The following is a 15,019-nucleotide window of genomic DNA, read 5'->3' as shown; positions in this document are numbered from 1 at the left end:
GATATTAAAATGTAAGTAATTGTAGTTTTTGTAATCTAAAACTAAAAACACGTCTCCCCTAAAATGAATTTCCTGTTAATTAAATTCAGACTTTGTAGACCTATTGAAATAGCCACTCTGGTCTCAGTATTTCTGGGAAAATTAAATCTTCTACCTTGGATATTTGAAGAGAGAAAGATATTCCCAACCTTTCTATTGGTTAATAACAAACAACAGTAAGGAAATAAAGGTGTTACAGAATATGGAAAAAATCATTATTAATCCAGAAATGCTGAACTTGGATGAAAGTATATTTCCCCCCACATCACTGAGCTAAGATATTTCATTTCTCCTGATGTGTTCAGAAAGCTATATTTCTTGCACAAAAACTCTAAGCAACAAATTCAATTTCATTAATGTAAGGCCATATTTTACCATTTGATCCAATTAACTACTGATAGTTTCCTTGAGCACTTTCATTCTCCAAGGTCCCAGAGACATTCAGGCCATCAAACGCTAACTAAGAAAAGATGTTCAACACACTAAGCACTTTCTTGGAAAAATAATTAGAGATTTTATGGTGCAGTTTAGGTATACAAATATATGTTGATTATTTTAATATTAAAACATTTTTGGCTCAAAAATTAAATCTACAAATTAAAACACAATCAAAGAAACTCAACAAGAAACAATGAATTAGTAATCAAATCTGTTCGCTTCTAATTATAATTCTACAATCCCTAATTATCAAAATAATCAAGGAAATTAAAAATGTTAAACACTTTGCTCCTCCACTTCTGCATGTCATAAATCACCAGAATGACTTACCTTATCTTTTCTTTGTTTTCCATCCTGGTATACGGTCCAGTGTTCTCCATCATTGCTGTAAGCTAGTTTGTAGGAGCCTACAAACTGCACATGACCAAAATCTTTAGCTCCTTGTGTGATAATGCCAGTCACTTTGGTAGGGACTAGAAGATCCACCTAGAAAAAAGAAAAGACATCATTTAAATGCCACAATAGAGTCTATCATAAATTTGTAATTCTTTTGAACTCAGGAGATTAAGAAATATAAAGGCTAAAGCCAAAAATCCACTTGATTATTTGCATTTTGAAATAGATGACTGAGTCTATTACTGGCTTGTAATTTTGATTATGCCAGTGGGTAAAACTAGTTTAAAACTTGAACAACTACTCTGAGCAGTCATTTCATTCTACCATTTAATTTTATATTAAGTTGATTCATCTAGCGTGTGGTTTTTGTGTAACTGAGATAGTACAGAACTGGCAAGGCTGACCTTCTTGAGACTGATCATTTTCTCCCAGAGTCTGTGCTTATAATTCAACTTTCTGACTTTATTGGACACTTCAGTAATAATAAAAATAAAACTGTTGTTGGTCACTTCAGTAATAATAAAAATAAAATTGTAGTTGTGATCACATCACAAAATATTTGTTTTATAATTAAATTAAAAAAATCAACCCCATTTCCATAAATTTTAATTGGTTCAGTAATACATAACTGAATGATAGCAATCATGTGAAATGCCAGGCTACATAAATCACAAGCTGGAATCAAGATTACCAGGAGAAATATCAGCATTCTCATAATGCAGATGATATCACTCTGATGGTAGAAAGCAAAGAGGAGCTAAAGCGTCTCTTGGTGAGGGTGAAAAGAGGAGAGTGAAAAAGCTGGCTTAAAAGTCAATATTCAAAAAAACTTAAGATCATGGCATCCAGTCCTATCACTTATGGCAAATAGTAGGGGAAAAAATAGAAGCAGTGACAGATTTTACTTTCTTGGACGCCAAAACTACTACAGATGGTGACTGCAGACATGAAGTTAAAAGACATTTGCTCCTTGGAGGGAAGGCTATGACAAACCTAGACAGCATATTAAAAAGCAGAGAAGTCACAGACAAAGGCCCATATTGTCAAAGCTAATGGTTTTTCCAGTAGTCATGTACGAATGTGAGAGTCAGTCCATAAAGAAGGCTAAATGCTGAAGAACTGGTGTTTTTGAATTGTGGTGCTAGAGAAGACTCTTGAGAGTCCCTTGGACTTGTGAAGGGATCAAATCAGTAAATCCTAAGGGAAATCAACCCTGAATATTCATTGGAAGGACTGTTGCTAATGCTGAAGCTCTAATACTTTAGCCACCTGACAGGAAGAGCTGGGAAGAGCTGACTCACTGGAAAAGACCGTGATGTTGGGGAAAATTGAAGGCCAAAGGAGAAGAGGGTGGCAGAGTATGAGATGGCTGGATGGCATCACTGACTCAATAGATGTGAATCTGAGCAAACTCCAGGAGATAGGGTAGGACAGAAGAGCCTGGATTGCTACAGCTCACGGGGTTGTAAAGAGTTGGACAGACTTAGTAACTGAACGACAATAGTAATCACTGTCCACTGAAAATCATATTTTAGAAAGTTACAATCCTAAAACTGTTGAGGAAGTCAAGTGTTCTTTAAAAATGAGGGAGAATTAAAATGCATCAATGGCATGTGGGATCTGTACTCATAATGTGCTCACTGTTGCAAAATATTTATTAAAGGGCTTAAGACTCATTGTGACTTAGAAAACATTAAATTCTTCAAATGCAACACTGAAATGCAAAAGACGGGTGATTTTCATCAAAGAAGACTACATAACATTGAATAGTTTAGTTTTCCCCTTTTTGTTCTTTATTTCATGCATCTTTTCTTATATCTCATGATGCTAATTAGCAGAAAAATTATAGGAAACTTAGTTTTCCATGTGGACAATTCTTATAAGAACTTTACCATTTGTTGTCTTAATGTTCTTTGATCTACAGCTTCCTGTATTCCTACAATAGCCTACTACTTCTTCCTGCTTCCTATGACTAAGTACCCTGGTACATCCTTGATCTTATCTTCTTCAACTGTCATCATTCCACATGTGACCTCAGCGGCTTTCAACCACTCTGACCTCCTGTTTCTATTTCAGTTTCTCCATTCTGAGATGTACAGAGCCACAAATAGACAGTCATGGGTCAGACAAAGGCCATGGCTAAGAAGAGGGGACTCAGAAGAATGCACTGAATAGACCATATTTAGTGACATAGATGCTTACCAAGAAGGATATGAAAAAGTTCCCAGTGTTTCCTGGTATAGGAATATATTTCTAAAAACTCACATGGGCTTTTTGCCCACTTTTTGGAACATTTATCAGTGATATCAGGCTCAAATTGCACAATGGATTAAGACAGAAAACCACCTAATGCTGCCTTAAAATATTCTAGAAAGTTTATAAAAAATATAAAATATTTGTTGTTGCTGTTTTCCAAATAATATATTATGTCACCTAAAACATCTTGTGTGTCCTGCAGCAAAGAAGGATGGCAAAATTATGGTATCCTGGGAAGGAGAACTGTTGCTGCCGCTATGATAAATGCTTTGTGGTATGTCTTCAGTGACTCCTCTGAACACGCTTGTATGGCAGGGTATCATCTCCACTTTAGCGAGAACAGATGCCTATGGAGCTAACATGACATGTGACCCAAAGATCAGCAGTCGGTAAAGGAAGGGCCCCAGATTCAAACCTGTCTCTCTGAGTCGAAGTTCTACCACATGCATGGACTCTCATGCAATGATCTCATTGCACTCTCTTTTTCAGAAATTTCTGAAGTCTCAAAGCTTTCGTGCCACACTCATCAAGCATAAAGGCACTCTAAGCTTCAAACAAACAACAATTCAGGCTTTACAATATTAGGAGAGCCCTGTCTTTAAACTTTCATTTCCTCTCTGTTCTTTAGCTGTCTGAATGGATTGCTATTGCAATCCTAAATCCAAATCTAATTGCGCAGAAACATCTAGGCATAGTGTCTGGTCTTCAAAGTGCTCTTAATGTTGCTGACAATAAATGGAAAAAAAAAAAAAAGAAAGATCTTACAGTACTCTGAGTCACTGTGTTGTCATCAAGGCTGTAAACACACAAGAACTCAAACTGTCACAAGAATACAAACACCTCCAGTGGCTTCTTCAGTGCCTAAATGTAAGTCCTGAGCTAAGATGACGCAGTGAGGAATCTTGTAGCATCTTTTGCAGTGGTATTTCTTAAAGTCACGGTTTCCTGCTGGGTGGAGATGTTTTCTCCTTAAGTTGTGTGTCTTGGCTCTTTCTAACAGATCTGTTTTTCTCCCAGTCTAACTGCTCCCCTTCTCAGCTTTTTTTTTTCTGATCAAGAAATGTTTTTCTTTTTTGTTCCAACTCCTCGATTTAAATAGTCAGCAATCTGTTTCAAGCTGGATTTTGTCCTAAAATTTGTTACATTATAAACTTAGAATACCAGGCCTAAGCAAACCTTCTTTCTGCATAAAAATAACCAGCATCCCACACTTCACATGAGGTTGCTGCAACAGGGATATACAGATTTCACTCCAAGACATTGCAAGGATATATCACTCTTGTGTTCAGTATGCAGGGTGATTCCAGAGAAGCCCTCTATTTTGGACCTATGCCTATCCCTGGCCCAGGACCACTCTGCCCTCTCACAGAGTTTTGAGCTAAAGTTGTACTCCAAACATGCTTCTGCTATTTTAGATCCTCACCTCCCAAGGCTTGGCTGAGATATAACAGGTTATTTAGGGCACTAAGCTGGCACATGGGTAGGCTGGCACTGCACCTCATGTCCAGATCTGTATTAAAAGTGCCTAACATGTAATGATCTCTTAATAAAGTTTTGCTGGATTGAGCTGGAACTGCTTCCTAAGTATGTTCAATGGACAAAATCAACCCATGGCAAAGGATGTTGCAGAGCATCACAGCAGGAAACGTTAGCTGCTTTTCTCATGGTTCTCTACACAACATTACTGGTCAAGGAAATATCGTTATAGCTGAAGCAACAATTTTTACTGGGGGTGCAACTAGCTAAAAATCTGCTCCAGTCTTCAGGAATGTGATTGTGAGAACCAGTCTATTCTAGCAGAACTGAATGGCCTGGGTTCACGAACAGCCACTACCTTACTAGTTACATGTCTTTGGCAAGCTACTTTACCTCTATACAGTTCAATGTCTTCATGTGAAAAAATGAGAACAGCCCTGTTATTAGTATTTTACAGATATTATGAGGATTAGATGAGTTAATATGTGTGTAAAACAATATACAGGGCATAGTAATGGTATATAAAACTTGGTTAACAGTAAAACAATAAGTAAATCTGGGGGAAGAATCTAATATCACTCTGAGTACCTGTTAGAAATATAAATATGGAAACAGGGAAACTAGGTTCCCAGCAACTTTTTAAAATAGCACATTTTGGTCACCTTCTCAGGATGTACACAAAGATAATCATTTCATTTTTCTTAAAGTAAAGAAAATATTCAGTAACTACAATTCACATTTATGGGTAAAATGGTTAACTAAGAATAAGATAATTTATTAAATATAGTACATCTCTTTTTAAATACTAAGATTATGTTATAATAAGGAAATGGTCTCACTGTTTGCAGATGACATGTTACTGTACAGAGAAAATCCTAAAGATGTTATCAAAAAACTATTAGAGCTCATCAATGAATTCAATGAAGTTGCAGGATACAAGCTTAATACATAGAAATCTGCCACAATTCTATACAATAAATAAAAAATCAGAAAAAGAAATTAAGGAAAAGATTCCACTTATCACTGCATCAAAAAGAATAGAATACTTAGGAATAGAGGTACCTAAAGGAGGCAAAAGATCTATACTATGAAAACCATAAGCTACTGATTAAAAAAAAATTAATGCCACAAACAGATGGAATGATATACCATGTTCTTGGCTGGAAGAATCAATACTGTCAAAATGACTATACTACCCAAGGCAATCTATATATTCAGTACAATACCTATCAAATTACCAAGGGCATTTCCCACAGAACTAGAACAAAAAAAAATTGTAAATTTGTATGGAAAAACAGAAGACCCCATATAGTCAAAGCAATCCTAGGAAAGAAAAATGGAGCTGGAGGAGTTAGGTTCCCTGACTTCAGACTATAAAGCTATATTCACCAAAATAGTACCGTACTAGAACAAAAACAGCAATATAGATCAATGGAAGAGGACAGAAGGTCCACAGATTAACTTGCACACCTACAGTCAATCAATCTAAAACAAAAGAGGCAAGAACATACCATGGAGAAGACATGGACTCTTCAATAAATGGAACTGGGAAAACTGGGCGTCTACATGTAAGAGAATGGAATTCGAACACTCCCTAACAACACACACAAAATCAACTCAAAATGGATTGAAAACCTAAATGTAAGCCTGGATGCTAGGCAGAACACTCTGATATAAATCACAAGAAAATCTTTGATCCATTTCCTAGACTAATGAAAATAAAAACAAAAATAAACAAATGCGACCTAATTAAACTTAAAAGCTTTTGTCAGCAAAGGAAATCATAAACAAAAAGACAACTCACAGAACTGGAAAAAATATTTGTAAATGAAGTAACCATTGAGGAATCAATCTCCAAAATATATAAACAGCTCATGCAGCTCAATATAAAATAACCCACTAAATCAAAAAATGGGCAGAAGATTTAAATAGACATTTCTCCAAAGAAGACATGCATATGGCCAAAAAAACACATGGAAGATGCTCAACATCACTAATTATTAGAGAAATGCCAAATCAAAACCACAAGGAAGTGTCACTTCACTCTGTTTTAAAATGTGCTGTGCTTAGTTGCTCAGTCCTGTCCAGCTCTTTGCAACCCCATGGACTGAAGCCCACCAAGCTTCTCTATCCATGGGATTCTCCAGGCAAGAGTGGGTTATCATGCCTTCCTCCAGGGGATGCCAACCCAGGCATTGAACCCAGGTCCCCCTCATGGCCATCATCAAAAAGTCTTTAAACAATAATTGCTGATATATATGGAATTTAGAAAGATGGTAACGATAACCCTGTATGAGAGACAGCAAAAGAGACACAGATGTATAAAACAGTCTTTTGGAGTCTGAGAGAGGGAGAGAATGGCATTGAAATATGTATAGTATAAGAAATGAATCGCCGGTCCAGGTTTGATGCAGGATACAGGATGCTTGGGGCTGGTGCACTGGGATGACCCAGAGGGATGGTACGGGGAGGGAGGTGGGAGAGGGGTTCAGGATGGGGAACATGTGTAAACCCGTGGCGGATTCATGTTGATGTATGGCAAAACCAATACAATATTGTAAAGTAATTAGCCTCCAATTAAAATAAATAAATTTATATTAAAAAAAACCAAAAACAAACAAAAAATAAAATTAAATTAAAATAAAAAATAATAATTGCTGGGAAGAGTGTAGAGAAAAAGGAACCATCCTACATTGTTGGTAGGAATGTAAATTGGTACAACCACTATAGAGAACAATATGGAGGTTCCTCAAAAAACTAAAAAGAGCTACCATATGATCCATCAATCCCATTCTTGAGAATATATTTGGAGGAAACACTAATTTGAAAAGACAGAAACAACTTCACACTCATAGCAGCACTATTTACAATAGCCAATATAAGGAAGCAACCTAAATGTCCATCAATAGAAGAATGGATAAAGATGTGGTTCATATTATTATATTACGACATATTACTCAGCCATAACAAGGAATGAAACAATGCCATTTGCAGCAACATGGATGGATCTACAGATTATCATACTATGTAAGTCAAAGACAAATATCATATGATATCACTTATATGTGGGATCTAAAAAAAATGATACAAATGACCTATTTATAAAACAGAAATGGACTTAGAAAACAAACCAATGTTCCCAAAGGTAAAATGGTGGGGGAGGGATACATTTGGGATTAACATATACATACTATTATAGTATATATAAATAGATAACCAACAAGGACCTACTGTATAGCATAGAGAACTATATTCAATCTCTTGTAATAACCTATAATGGAAAACAATCTGAAAAAAGATGTACATTTGAATCATCTTGCTATACACCTGAAACATTGTATATCAATTATATTTCAATAAAAAAGATGAAACAACCAACATTATAAATATTTGGAGGTAATAAAATAATATTATGAGGGCTGAATCTAATACCCTTATGTTAATTTACTTAATGATATATAAATAAAAATAACTTAATTTTCTGTATTTTTGATGAGAATTTTGTAATATTCTATATAAATTTTGTTTTGAATTGTTTTGAAAAATTATTCTCAAACAATTATAGTTTCAAGTAACTAAAACTGACATCAAATTAATAGGTAATCTATGTCCCAATTTCTCCAAAACCTATGTCAGAAAGATTAAAACATTTCTGAAGAGAAATGTAAAACTTTGAAAATTATTAGTGAAAATAATCATATTTTTCTCATTGGGTTATTTAAGTGACTTTATGCTGAGTTCCTAAAAATTAAGACCACACTGAAAAGTAGAATGAACATATCTTCTTTATTTACCTCTCAAGCCTGATTTCGGTTAGGATGGGAACTTTGACTTATTCCATGAACCACTCAGGGTGGTGACTAATTGAATTACCCTGTAATGGATGGAGTAATTATTAATAGATTAATGGAGGCTTAAACTAGTCTTTGATCAAATAGCATGATGATATCCAATAAGTGTTTTTTAAATACTTTAATTATAGCAGTGCCAAAGCCCAAATAAAGTAGAAAACAAAGAAAATGACCAGTAAATGATATGCATGTAATTTAGAAAATAATAACATAACTTTTAAGTAAGAATTGAAATAGTATTTTATCTAGTGCTTTTTGAAAGCACAATGAAAGGACAGCCTATGTAGAAACCTGCATCTTTTTATAAAGGTAAAGATCTAATGAACTGGCATGTACTTCAGTAGTCAGAATTTGGTTGGTTGTTGACTTGAAAGAGCTGTTGAATATATATTTTTGATAACTACATTGCTGAATATAATCTTATCAAAGGCATTTGTGTTTTTGTATAACCATTACATATATTAGATACTGACATTTATAAGCATAAAACATCTATACACAAATATGTGTCAATATGTATATTTATAGAAATCTCCTTGTTCTGTAACAAATAAATGAAAATCATGAGAATTCTGAAAATAAAAACATCCACAGCATACCATATGTTGCAATGGCAAATCACATTTCATATCCTCAATATTTAGAGGCCCATGAAAAGTAGGAAGGTTGACAGAAAACACAGAATATTTTTATATACCATGCTTGCCGAAGGAACTGTGCATTTTATGTTGATATAAGACTTTGCCATTCCCACAATTTGTAAATCATCCCTAGAGTCCTGTACATCATTTTGTTTCATGAGATCATGCAAGCCTTAATTCTAGACATTTTGGTCTTAACTGAGTATGTGCATGTTTTATCATGATTGCTTTTTAGGCTAAAACAGCAACAATGCAAAGAAAACCTAGATGTAATTTTTTCTCCTTGTCCTTAAAAAAAAAAGTAGAAAGGGGCATGGCCTCTTAGGAATCAGGATGAGATAAATGCTGGAAATTGCTTTGGGAAAATGTAACATCAACATCAACAGCTGAAAAACAGCCTGGGTCAGCATGTTGCCCTGAAGTGATTGGAGGGGAATGGGTGGGTGATGCAGGAAGAGAACTGCCTGCAGATTTCAAGGTTAAGAGCCACAGACACAGAAAGTGGACTGCTCTAAAGCGCAACATTAAAAAAAAAATCTTTTGTATACACTGTACACATCACATGGGTAACAAGGAGACAAATTATTCCCATTCAAATGTATAGTCGGTAACATTGTCAACATTTTATTTGTGTAAGAAGGACAAGCTCAACTCTGGTGGAAATGGCGGGCAGGGCTATCTAACTCATGAGAACTCCAGTCACCACAAATTATAGTTGTCTTCTTGGAGAGCCTCATTAGAAGCCATGGTTATAGAGTCCCTCTCTGAATTTGCGTGAAATCAACATGCTTTATTTCTTCATATTAATACATTTATGGTAAAGTGTTTTATCTGTATTCTTCTGCTGTTATTGACATTATTTTCAATTTATTTTGTTTCCAGGTGGAAGTAGGAACAGCTCGTATATACTTGAATTTCCAATCTCATTAAGATTTTCTTTATGTCTCAAAATGCATTTATTATTTATTCTCTTTAACATAGTATCCAAGGTCTTTTGAGCTTATTAAGTGGAAAAATATAAAACAGGGTGCTGAATGCTGATAAAAATCTGAATACTAGCTGATGAACATATTTTAATTAAGCCCCACAGTGCAATATGACCTGAAATATCTCTAATGAAGTCCCAAACTTGTTAGGTATATGCCTAACAAGTTATAATGATATGGCTCAAGAATAGGGTACATAACTTCACAAAATATGTTCTTCTTGACTGCATGTGAACAATAAGATACTCATACTTCTTTCTTTCTAAAGTTGACACATTATTTAAGGGACTCCTGTATACATCCCTATCTAGAACAAGTGTTCATTTCTTTGTACAGTCAGCTCCAAAGAATCTCATATGTGTAAAATCACATTCTTTACGACTATTCAGGCACTATATTTTCTATTATTATAAAATGGCTCATAAACCACAATAGTAAATTAGGTATGGAATTAGTGAATCCCTTGGAACAAACTTACTATATTAAACTTACTTAATTTTTTTCTATATGTATTCAAGATTTTTAAAACTCTCCAGGTTATACCTCACTTCTCTGAAGCCCACTTATAGATTTAAGTGAAGACTTTCATGAGATAGTCCCTGTGGTTGAACATCTCTGTAATAATACTAATTAATATCTCATCTGAGACTTCAGGCATAAAATTTTTGACATTTTAAACATAATATGAAAAAAAATGAAAAAAAAACCCAGAAAGTTGGGGTATAACTCCTTCTTATTGGATATAAGTGCTTAAGGATCCTGAAATCTAAAGATATTTTAATGAAATTCAACCACCAATTTAAAGAAAAGAGGTATCATGTAGAAATTATTAGAATAACACTAAAAATACAATTTTAGAAAGTTATTCACAGTGGAAATAGCAGGGAAGTATAAAAACAAAAACTTAAAAAAGCTGTTCATCCTCATAGACAACTCACAAGATCAGTCTCTTATCTTGTGGCTTGTCAAACTTAAACAGGTTATTTTGACATGTTTTTCCCATAACAGAGAAATTGTTATATTTCAAGAGATGCTGAAATACCTGTTTATGAATCAGAATATAAGCTTTGACCCATCTTTATGGGAAACAGTATCACTACAGGCCCAGCACAAATGACTTTTCCAAATCTCCCTTTAGGGGACACGGGATGGAGCTCACAAATAAAATTTACTACACTTTAAATGGTTCTAGGTACTTTTGCCATAAGAATCTTTGGTGTAGACATCTTTGCCACAGATATTTTTGCACGTAACTAATTGGTTATAAGGCAATTTTGCCATAAAAGATAAAAAATAACCTAAAATAAAACTGGGACATTATAAAGCACATAAACAGTAAGCATGAAAAATTAATAACAAAACTAAAATGACTTTATCATGAAATAGAGAATATTTGAATACACTTAAAATGGGGCTTCCCAGCCCATTGCCAGGTGGCACTAGTCGTAGGGAATGCAGGAGATGCAGGAGACATGGGTTCAGTCCCTGGGTCAGGAAGATCCCATGGAGTAGGAAATGGCAACCCACTCCAGTATTCTTGCCTGGAGAATCCCATGGACAGAGGTGCCTGGTGGGCTACAGCCCATGGGCTTGCAAAGAGTCGGACATGGTTGAGTGACTAACACTTTCAACACTTTTAAAATGTGTGTAGATTCATAGCTAGACACATTTTGAAAGTGTTAATCCAACTCTTTGCGACCCCATGGACTGTAGCCTACCAGGCTGCACCATTCATGGGATTTTCCAGGCAAGAATCCTGGAGTGGGTTGCAATTTCCTTCTCCAGGAGATCTTCCTGACCTAGGGATTGAACCTGGGTCTCCCTCATTGTAGGTATGGTTCAGTTCAGTTCAGTTCAGTCACTCAGTCGTGCCCAACTCTTTGTGACCCCTTGAATTGCAGCACGCCAGGCCTTCCTGTCCATCACCAATTCCCGGAGTTCACTCAAACTCACATCTATTGAATCAGTGATGCCATCCAGCCATCTCATCCTCTGTCGCCCCTTTCTCCTCCTGCCCCCAATCCCTCACAGCATCAGAGTCTTTTCCAATGAGTCAACTCTTCGCATGAGGTGGCCAAAGTACTGGAGTTTTAGCTTTAGCATCATTCCTTCCAAAGAACACCCAGGACTGATCTCTTTCAGAATGGACTGGTTGGATCTCCTTGCAGTCCAAGGGACTCTCAAGAGTCTTCTCCAACACCACAGTTCAAAAGCATCAATTCTTTGGTGCTCAGCTTTCTTCACAGTCCAAATCTCACATCCATACATGACTACTGGAAAAACCATAGCCTTGACTAGGTATTGTAGGCAGATGCTTTACCGTCTGAGCCACCAGGGAAGTCATTAGATTCATAGCAATATTGCTGTTGCTGCTGCTAAGTCCCTTCAGTCGTGTCCGACTCTGTGCGACCCCATAGATGCCAGCCCACCAGGCTCCCCCATCCCTGGGATTCTCCAGGCAAGAACACTGGAGTCAGTTGCCATTTCTTTCTCCAACGCATGAAAGTGAAAAGTCAAAGTGAAATCGCTCAGTCGTGTCTGACTCTTAGCGACCCCATGGACTGCAGCCTACCAGGCTCCTCTGTCCAAGGGATTTTCCAGGCAAGAGTACTGGAGTGGGTTGCCATTGCCTTCTCATAGCAATACTACACATATAACATATTCTTTTTTTGCAGATTGTACCTATTCTTGTACTCAAAGTTTTGCATTCATTGAAACATCTTTTTTTTTTTTTTTTCGCTTGCTGATTACTTTGTTGGGCATCACACTTGTTTCTTTTTTGCTAGACTTTCTTCCTTCATTAAGAGAGTATTTGTTTCCATACTAGGATGCATATTTGTAGCTGAGCTTTGTATCATATTATGAATGATTAGGCATTGTTGTTGATTCTTGACATCCTGTTATATGTCTATTGATATTCCAAGGTTCTGTGGGAAGTGTCAACTCTGTACCTTCCAGGCCTTTGACTCTGGCCACTTCCTGTTCCTACACAAAGTATTGCAAAATAACCAACTCTTGGGGCATGTCCTCATATGTCCGTTTAATAAAGCCATCAATAATGTCACTATCCAGAAGAAATACTAACTCATTTCAACCAGTTGAAAGCAAATTGTCAAAGCAAAACTATAACCAGTTATTTCATGGTCAAACTGCCTGATGAAAAATTAGTTATGCAGTGAAAATGTGGCAAAAAATGCTTATAGCAAAGATACTTACAGCAAAAAAGCTATGGAGAAAATACTGGATATGCTTTTTAATACCATCTGTTCTGAAAAAGCGTGACCTTGTAATGCATTGCCTCCAACTCTTGTAGAGTAACATTTTCTTTAACAAGTAACATCAAGTGGCATAAAAGATTAGGTAGAAATTATGCTTTAAAAGCAAGATATGTCACTGTTGTTGGAGAGATTGGAAGTTAAATTATGAAGAATCATTCTGATATATTATTTTAACTTGCAGATCAAAACAATATCTTATATTTTCAAGATGGAAATTATAATTAAAAGTAATCCAACAAAAGGGATTTCCCTGGAAGTCCAGTGGTCAAGAATCTCCGCTTCCACTCAGGGAACACAGGTTTGATACCTGTGAGGGGAACTAAAATCTCACATGCCTCAGGGTGAGCCCTGACCCAGCTCCCACCCCCCAGCCACAAAAAGTAATCCAACAATAAAAACATAGACATTGAAACTATGTATCTAATGCTTCTGCAGTGAGAATGCTTTTCCATGTTGCTTTTTTAAAGGTACATTTGATTATATTAAGGACTTTTCCTCCTGTGATTTGTTTCAGAATTTAAAAGTCATGAATAGGTGCTGAATTGTATCAAATTATTGTCTATTCATATTGAGATGCTTATACATATGTCTCCTCAATGAGCAGTCATGAACCCAATCAACCTAAGAATCAGACACTGACAATATCTATATGTGCATTTTCCACTGTTTTTCTGCTTCTCTGGAACATGTTTACTAATCATACATTTTCTGTTATTTCCTTACTTTTTCAAGCACAGTTCTACTAGATATGAATGGATCTCTAAATAATATTTAGTTCTAAGTGTTTTAAACATTCCTAAAGGAGAGACATACAGTGATATTTTGGGACTTGTCTTTTTCATTCAATATTATATTACTAAGATTTATCAATATGTTTGTTTATAAGGCATATTTACTTTAGTGACTCTGTAGTATTCCACATGCACATATAAGTCAATACATCTACCTCGTCTACTGATATGAGTATTTAACTATTTTCAGTTTTGTTTTTTAAAACCAGTGCTATGGGACTCACAGATATAGAGAACAAACTACCAGTGGTTACCAGTGAAAAGAGGGAGGGGAGGGGAAATACAGGGATGGAGGAGTGGGAGGTACAGCTCTTGGGTGTAATAGAGGCTACAAGGATGCATTTTATAACACAGGGAATATAATCTATATTTTGTAATAACTGGAAATGGAGTAACTATTAAAAATTATTTAAAAATAGAAAAATCAATGGTATTAACCTTCTTGTACTTGTTTCCTGGTGTATATAGTACTCAGAATTTTTTTAGTGATGATACTTATTTAACTTATATGCAGAGCACATCACATGAAATGCTGGGCTGGATGAATCACCAACTGAAATCAAGATTGCCAGGAGAAATATCAACAACCTCAGATATGCAGATGATATCACTCTAATAGCAGAAAGTGAAAGGGAACTAAAGAGCCTCTGGATGATGGTGAAAGAGGAGAGTGAAAAAGCTGGCTTAAAATTCAACATCCAAATAACTAAGATCATGGCATCTGGTCCCATCACTTCATGGAAAATAAGGGGAAAAGTGGAAGCAGTGAAAGACTATTTTCTTGGGCTGCAAAATCCCTGTACACGGTGACAGCAGCCATGAAATTAAAAGATGCTTGCTTCTTGGAAGAAAAGCTATGACAAACTT

At 35.8% G+C, this 15,019-nt stretch overlaps 1 protein-coding gene across 2 annotated transcripts in view; it reads right to left on the bottom strand.

Annotated features, from left to right (window-relative positions):
- The window catches only part of EDIL3 (EGF like repeats and discoidin domains 3), a 478,798-nt gene that overhangs the window by 53,445 nt on the left and 410,334 nt on the right, over positions 1-15,019 (bottom strand). For both annotated transcript variants that reach the window (XM_005683400.3, XM_005683401.3), the window contains one exon: positions 808-963. In XM_005683400.3, the coding sequence (XP_005683457.2) occupies positions 808-963 (156 nt within the window). The remainder of the gene's footprint in view (positions 1-807; positions 964-15,019) is intronic.

Source organism: Capra hircus, chromosome 7 (genome assembly GCF_001704415.2).
Source record: "Capra hircus breed San Clemente chromosome 7, ASM170441v1, whole genome shotgun sequence".
NCBI classification, from domain to species: Eukaryota; Metazoa; Chordata; class Mammalia; order Artiodactyla; family Bovidae; genus Capra; species Capra hircus.
The sequence above is the reverse complement of the archived record's forward strand: the minus strand, read 5'-3'. Positions and strand labels throughout refer to the sequence as shown.